Source organism: Plasmodium reichenowi, chromosome 13 (assembly GCF_001601855.1).
Source record: "Plasmodium reichenowi strain SY57 chromosome 13, whole genome shotgun sequence".
Taxonomy (NCBI): Eukaryota; Apicomplexa; class Aconoidasida; order Haemosporida; family Plasmodiidae; genus Plasmodium; species Plasmodium reichenowi.
In genome coordinates, this window is record NC_033658.1 from 731,157 (window position 1) to 739,822 (window position 8,666).

The 8,666-nt window shown below is 18.9% G+C and overlaps 2 protein-coding genes across 2 annotated transcripts; both read right to left on the reverse strand.

The window, feature by feature from the left end:
- Positions 1-145: 145 nt before the first annotated feature.
- On the reverse strand, positions 146-2,392 carry PRSY57_1317700 (hypothetical protein; the record flags this gene model as incomplete). Its single annotated transcript, XM_012909113.2, has 1 exon — positions 146-2,392. The coding sequence occupies one exon, from the start codon at positions 2,390-2,392 to the stop codon at positions 146-148; it is 2,247 nt and encodes a 748-aa protein (XP_012764567.1).
- A 1,679-nt stretch (positions 2,393-4,071) lies between these two features.
- PRSY57_1317800 (translocation protein SEC63, putative) lies at positions 4,072-6,027 on the reverse strand (the record flags this gene model as incomplete). The annotated part of the gene is made up of 1 exon (XM_012909114.2): positions 4,072-6,027. The coding sequence occupies one exon, from the start codon at positions 6,025-6,027 to the stop codon at positions 4,072-4,074; it is 1,956 nt and encodes a 651-aa protein (XP_012764568.1).
- Positions 6,028-8,666: the final 2,639 nt, after the last annotated feature.

The window sequence follows — 8,666 nt, forward strand, 5'->3', positions numbered from 1 at the left end:
AATATTTTTTTTTTTTTTTTGAATGTATTTTTCTATAACTTAAAAGTAATATATATGTAAAAATATATATATATATTGTATGTTTAAAAGGGGAATTTGACTATATATATATATATATATATATTTTTTTTTTTTTTTTTATTCATCATGCACTTAATTTTGTTTGCTTTTTTTTCTTCTTTGTTGTAGTATTCTTAATATTATATTCAGTTCCAGCATCAGTAGAATCTTTAGTTTCAAATGTCATATTTTCTGATTCTTTTTCATTTTTATATTCAGAGAAATTATTAAATGAAGACGTTTCTATATCTTTGGTTTCACATTTTTGTTTAGTTTTTGTTTCTGATTTGGGTACATTTTTAAGTATTTGAAAAGCTTCTTTTGCTTTTTGCATTTGTATTTGATTTAAATATAATTCTTTTTTTAAATCATGTAACTCATCGCTCTGATGTTTTGATGATTTGTCATATAGAATTTCTTTAAATTTCATATCAGCATGAATTTTTCTATTTTTAGCTACTTCTTTTAAATAAGCATGTTGTCTATGTACTTCATTTTCTCTTATTTGTTTTTCTAGTTCATTCATAAATAAATCTTTTTTATTTGAAGCTTCAATTACATTTTCTAAATTGTTACACATTAATCTAAGTTCCTTTTGTAATTCTTTGTTTCGTTCTTCATATTGTTTGATAAGCATATCATTACGTACGATTTCTTTTTTTAATAAAACAATTTGTGAATCTTTCTCTTGTATCATGGATTGTAAATGTGATGATTGTTTTTCTACTATTTTAATTTCTGATGTAAATTTCTCAACCTGTTGTCTATTAATTATTTGTTGTTTAGTATATTGATCTCTTAATTTAGATAAATCCTTTTCACATTTCTGTAACATACTTTCCATATAAGCTATTCTCATATCACGAGATACAATGGATTCCATATATTCTAAGGTATCTTTTCTTAATTCGCTTAGAGCTTGAAAGGTATTTTCATACTTAAAATTTACATTTTTATTTTCTTCTTTTAAATCGATAATTTCTTTTTCTAATTCAACAACTGTTGTTTTTAGTATATCCAAATCATTCCTATTTTTGTTTTTTTTATTATTATGTTCATTTTTTATAGAATTTTTTTCCTTAAGAACGAAATCATTATCATCATCTGAATTGATGTTATCATTAATATTGTTATCCGAGTTCCTTTCATCAAAATTATTATGTCCATTATTTTTATTATTATTAAATAGGTTTGAGTTATATAACACTTTATATGTATTATTTTTATTATCTTTTTTTTGTGTTTCCTTTAAATTCTTTTCAACTAAATTCTTAGCATTGCCATACAGGTATTTAAAAATATGATGAACATCATCTAAGGTTGCATTATTTTCCTTCAATTTTAACAAAAGCTCATTCTCATGATCAACTGAACTGACTTCTTTTTCCAGCTTGTTTAGTACTCTATCTCTAACATTTAGATTACTTTTTAGATTTCTTTTTTCTGTTTCTACTTTTTTGAGATGTTTTAATGTTTCTTGATATTTAATTTTTTGGTCTAATAGTTCTTCTTTTAATTTTTGATTATCTACATTATGTTCATCTTCTATTTTGTTAAGATTCATTTCGGTTTGTATAGATTCTTCTAGTTTTTTAATTTCTTGATTTTTTTCTTTAATTAATTCATTAATTTTGTTTGTCATATCTGTTGTATGAGAATTTACTTTTGTTATTCTTTTTTTAAACGGTTCATTCATTAGATATTGTTGTTTCACATTTTTCTGTTTTTCGCAAATAACATATTTTGGATCTCTACTACTACTTCTACTATTACTATAATTATCATTATTTATTTTTTTATTTTTTTTGGTTAAAAGCAAATTATTGTCTAGTGTCATATTTGATCTCATTAATATTTTGTTGTTTGCATGAGGATGATCCATATTTTTCTCTACTAACAAAATATTGTCATTACAATATTTTTGATTAAAATTATCTAATAAAAGTGCTTCCTTATTATTATATATACAAGGAGATTTATTAATATATCTTATAGAGCTGGGGTTGTTTGATTTTATATTCATTGTTGAATCTTTTATTTTACTAGGTGCATGCAAACAAGGAAATGAATTAAGACAATTATATTTTCTTTGAATTATACCAGGAGTATAAGGACTTATAACAGATACTCGAGGTACTAACGTTGGATGATATATAACTTGCTCATTATATATACTAGGTGTATTTATATTACTTGAACATTTTGTTATTGTTGATGTTTTGCATTCGGAATTTAATGCATCATCATATTTTTGGGTATAGTTAAAATGACTTGTTCTAGGGTTAGTAACCCTTCCTGATAATTTACTATTGTTATAAAAAGTGTCATGCATAGTGTGCATTGAAAAAAAAAAAAAAAAAAAAAAAAAAAGAAGCAAGTATAGACAATAATATAGTCCCCAGTAAATTCAAAAAGTAAAAATGTGATTAAATAAAAAAATATATAAAAGAATGTTATATATATTTTAAATGCAAGAAAGGATAAAATAAATAGTTGTCTAAAGAACTGACATTTCATAAAGAATAGTATATATATATATATATATATATATATATATATATATATTTATATGTATGTATTTAAAGTGTTAAAAAAAAAACAAACAAAAATGTTATGGATATAAAGGTAAAATATATATATATATATATATGTATTATTTATGTCTACATAATATTTCATAATGATGAACATCTCATTACCAGTAGTTTCTTTTTTTTTTTTTTCTTTTTCCTCATCTTTAAAATTTTAACTGCTTAATGATGTTAATACAAAAAATGAATAATATGAATAATGGCAAAGAAACACAAAAACAACAACAAAAAAATAAAAGATTAAAACAATACAACATTACAACATCACAACATTTTTGTAATGAAATAATAACAAATTATCTACAAAAAAAAGATATATACTTTTATTTTTAATATTGTCAATTATTACAAAAATATATGAACATATATATATATATATATATATATATATATATATATATATACAATGGTGATGTAAAATTCCATGTAAAATACTTTAAATTAAACGTTTATTTTATTGTACATATGAAAAATGCTTCTACACATTTTATAATTCAATATAAAATAAATATATATATATATATATTTTTTTTTACACAGATAGATATGTACTGTTGTTGAAATGAGAAAGTATATATTTCATAAGACATCAAAATAATCATAATTTAAAAGATTGTAACTTTTTATGGGTAGACAAAGTACATTTTTTTTTTTTTTTTTTTTTTTAACAAATAAATAAAATATGTATAAATGTTACACTGGTTATTAATTTAAATGGGTGCAAAACCTATATAAATATATAAATATATATATATATATATATATATATATATATATATATATATATTTATATATAATTTTTCATATAAAAATTTAGAAATAAAAGGAAATATTTTAATATTGTGTGTAAATAATTTTATTTTTTTTTTATATTTTTGTTTTATTTTTATTTTTTTCATGAGCACTCTACATATACAAGAGAAATATAATTGCATGTTATTTTTTCATTGTAACATGTAAAATTGTTGTTGTTTAAAACAAAATATATAAAGAAATAAAGAATATAAATTAAAAATTCTGTTAAATATGAATAATTTATATTTTCCTTCATTATATAAATAATACTACATCATTAATACCTCAAAAAAAAAAAAAAATAAAATAAATATATATATATATATATATATATATATATATATATATATGTATATATACATATGCTTTATAAATATTTATTTTTTTGTAAATGAATAAACATATACACAAATAGAAAAAAAAATGAATAATAATAATAATAATAATATATAAGTACCTGGTAATCTCATATGTCATATTTTTGTGTTTATATTTCTAAGGATAAAAGTTGTTAATTATGTATTTTATGAAAGGCGGACATATATAACAATATATATATATATATATATATATATATATATATATGTGGGGACATAATATTTTATGTTCACCTTTTTGAACATTTTCAATCATCATCCGATTCATCATTTGCATCATCCTCTGGGACATAATTTTCTTGGTCTGCTGATGCATTTTTTTTCATAACTTTATTATTTGAATTATTTTTATTCTTTCCTTGTTCATTATCATCATCATCTTCGTCGTCGCTACTTACTCTTTTTTTGTTAATATCTCCAAGCATTTGTTGAAATAATGTAGGTTCATTATCTAGTTCGATATCTTCAGGATGTACAAATATTTCTCTTTTAATTTCTGTTTTTGAATAAGCTTTAAATGGAATATCTACTTTTTGATCACAACCGAAATATGAATCACATAAGGCAAAAACAGAGACTGCTAGATTTCCTACTTTATCTACAAGAAATTGTAATTTTTCTTCAATAATTTTTTCACAATTTTTAACATGTACATATTTTAATATACGATCATCATTTTTATACGTAGCAATAATCCACCATTCTTCAAATTTTGGTTGTGGAAAATAGGGTGCATGTATATAACCAGCTGCTTCATTTTCCATTAAATTAGATCTATCGATTTGTACATAAACTGAAGCAACATCTCCTTTGACTATATGTGTTTCATCTTCTACTACAATATGTGCAGTCATTTTTATATCTGGAATTGTATTACAAAAAGATTTAACATCTAATATTTGGTCTGGATCCATATCAACTAATCCTTTCCTATTTTCATGATCTTGATGTACAAAATCTAATACTTCTTTAACTGAAAATTTTCCTTTATGTACATGTCTAACAATATTTTCATCAAAATGTGGTATTTGTAATAAGCTCGAATTTTTTGCTTCAAAAGCTTGTATTAAACATCTTCTGAATGTTAATGCTGATTGAGCTGTTAAAAACCAATCCCTTAAAATACTTATTTCAATCATACTATGTGTTATTAATAAAGAAAATTTTAATATATGTTCTAAATCTTTTTTTAAATCTTCTGATAATAAATCATGCCTTCTTTGCATATGTGCTAATATTAAAAAGTAATTTTTTGTAATAACAGGAATTTTAAATGTTCTTTTTTTAGGTTCAATTAATTCTTCCATCAATGTTTTTATATATTGTTCATCGTCTTTTTTCATTTCTATATCTCTGCTTTCAGCCGTTGCTGCTAACATTTCTGGAAATGATTTAGATCGACTATTTTCATTTATAGTATATGTCAAATATTGTAATGTCTCAATTTTTACACCATTAGGTCCATATTGTTTTTGCTTTTGATAATATATAATAAATGTAGCAGGAATAAATACAAGAAATATTAAAAAAAATATTGATAATATTAATAATTGATACTTCTCATCAATCAATAATTTAGGTAACCCAATACCAACTTTCATCATACCAGGTCCATCTGGATTACCATACTTTTCATAATTCTCTTTTGATATTTCATCAGTTAAAGCTTGATAAGCCTTTGTAATTAATATAAATTTTGCAGCTGCTGATGTATCATTTGGATTTTTATCAGGATGATATTTTAAAGATTTCAATCGATATGCTTTTTTTATTTCTCCAACACTTGCTCCTATACTTACTTCTAATATTTCAAACGGATCAAATGTCTGCATTGGTTTCGTATTTAACATCTCATTTATCAATATATATAACAGCCCCCAAAATAGGACTAAAAGAAAAAATTGAATTATTTTTGCATATCCTATTCTTTCCCATATTCTTGTATTTTTATTTCGTTTCTCTTGTTTTTGCTTACATAACGAACATGTACATGACCGATAAGTACTATTATTCTTAGATTTCTTTAAATTGTAATAATCATTCTTAAATATTCTTTTTATTATATTTTTTAAATACACATATGTACATGGTATCAATACACAAATTAATACTGTTCCTGCGAAAAAAATAAATGCCGAGTCGTCATAACTCAATAATGGCTCTTTTTTACTATCTTTAGTAAACGTATCACGAAATTGTGACATTATAAAATACAAATTCTAAACAAAAAGGTTAATAAGGAGCATATATATATATATATATATATATATCAATAAAATTATATGTATGTATATAAATAAATAAATAAACATATACATATATATATATATATATATATATATATATATATATATATTCATTCATTCATTCATATGTTACACACACACACACATAAAAAAACAAAAAAAAAAAAAATAAATAAATAAATAAAAATTATATTAATATATATATTTTTTGCTAAAAATTAAAACACCAACGAAGAATATTAATACTAAAAACTATGGAGTGAATAAATACATTTTTAATAATATTATATTTACAAGAAAACATTTAAATATAAATATATATATATATATATATATATATATATATATATAAACTAAATATTAATTATCAAATATGAAACTTCATTATTCACAAAGTTACAAAATATTAATAGTATAAATAATATATTATATATTAATTTTTTTTATTTTTTTTTTTTGTTCTAAAAAAAAAGTTCATTATATAAAAAATAATGCATAAGGTTAAAGCAAGAGCCTTTCATGTGAAAATAATATGAACATTGTTTTATAAAAAAAAAAATATATACATATATATATATATATATATATATATATAATATATATATATATATATATTTATTATGAAATAAAATAAAACAAATTTTGTATTACTTAAAATATTATATTATATATATATATACTGTACAAAATAATATTTGTTATATTCATAAAAAAAATTAAAAACATGTCCTTTATAAATAGAGCTTTTTGTAACATTTATATATAACTTATCGTTTTACAATACTTTATATAATATAACAACATTTTATTTTAGAAATTATCATTTTTAATATTTCAAATATAATATAGATATAAAAAGTACATTATATATATATATTATATATATATAAACACGATAATAAAAAAAATAATACCCCAAAAAAATTTTTAAAAATTGGCTTATTAGAAATTTTATAAAAATATAATATATATATAATTATATATAATAAAATTTATCCATTATTAATTAATTAATAATAATATGTACATATTAATATATTATTATGTATATAATATAAATTATATATATATATATATATATATATATATATACACAGTACTACAAAACTTATTCATAATAATTATATATATATATATATTATATATATGTAATAAATATATAATATTAAATATTCATAAAATTATAAATATTTACTTACATATTTTTATATACTTAATAACATTTTAATATGACAATTATTTTATACATATTTATTTTATCTTTTTCATCTAATAATTATTAATATACATATATTATATATATATATATATATAATAATACAATTATAAAAAAAAAAAAAAGAAAAAAAAATATATAAATCTTTGAAACACCATTATTTTAAAAAAATTCATCAATTTTAAAAACACTTTCATAAATTAATATCTATCAGAAAAAATATATTATTTATGTACTATAATAATATTTTTGTAAATATAACATAATAATATAAAATTCAATAAAAAAAAAGAAAAAAGAAAAAAAAATGTAATATAATAAGAAACATAAGAAAAGATAAATTTTAAAATTTTTTCTATAAAATCAAATAAAAAATAAAACCACCAAAAAAAAAGAAAAAAAAAAAAAATTTAGTTATCTAAAAAAATATATAAATATATTATAATATATATATTAATATATTATTATTGTAATATATGCATAATTTTTTATACTAATAATTTTGACCTTAATATTAAACCTTAATCATGGTTTTTGACAGCCTCGCATTATAAATATATATAACATATATATATTATTTATTATATATATATATTTTTATTATTATTATGTATATATAAATATTATAATAAAATAAAAATTAATATATATAATGTTTATATATATATGTTATATATATATATATATAATATATATAATATTTTGGATGAAATAATATTTTGAACTTTAGAATTAAAATTTAAAATAAATATAAAAAAAAAATATATATCTCTATATATTTTCCTAAAAAAGTATGTTGTTTTTTTTTATATTAATTTAAAGATTTTGATTTTTTCTTTCTTTTTGAAACCTTATTATTAAATTATATAAAAAGAGCAAATCTTATATGAAGTACATATCTTATAAATAAAATATATAAATAAAAACAAATTATAAAATAATGGATATGTAATAATTTTTTTTACAATCTTCAAAGGCATATTTTTTATAAGAATTATTATATATTATTAAAATATATAAAAAGCAACCAATTTTTATGTTCAAAAATAAGACATAATATAAAATTATATATGCAAAGAATAAACATTGTTTTGAACTATACATATATAATATTAGATTTTTATTAATTTTTATAATATATCAAAACTCAAAAATATAAAGATAAATAAATAAATATATATATATCCGTTCCTCATCTATGTTATAAATTTGTAACCACTATCAAAAAAAATATATATATATATATATATAGTATTCGAAATGAAATTATTATTTCGCTTAAAGTATTTTCTGAATTTTGTTCTAATATAAATTTTATTTATTCATTTTTTTTTTTTTATTTATTTTCTTTTTTTTTGGCTAGTTGCACCTGTACGGTATT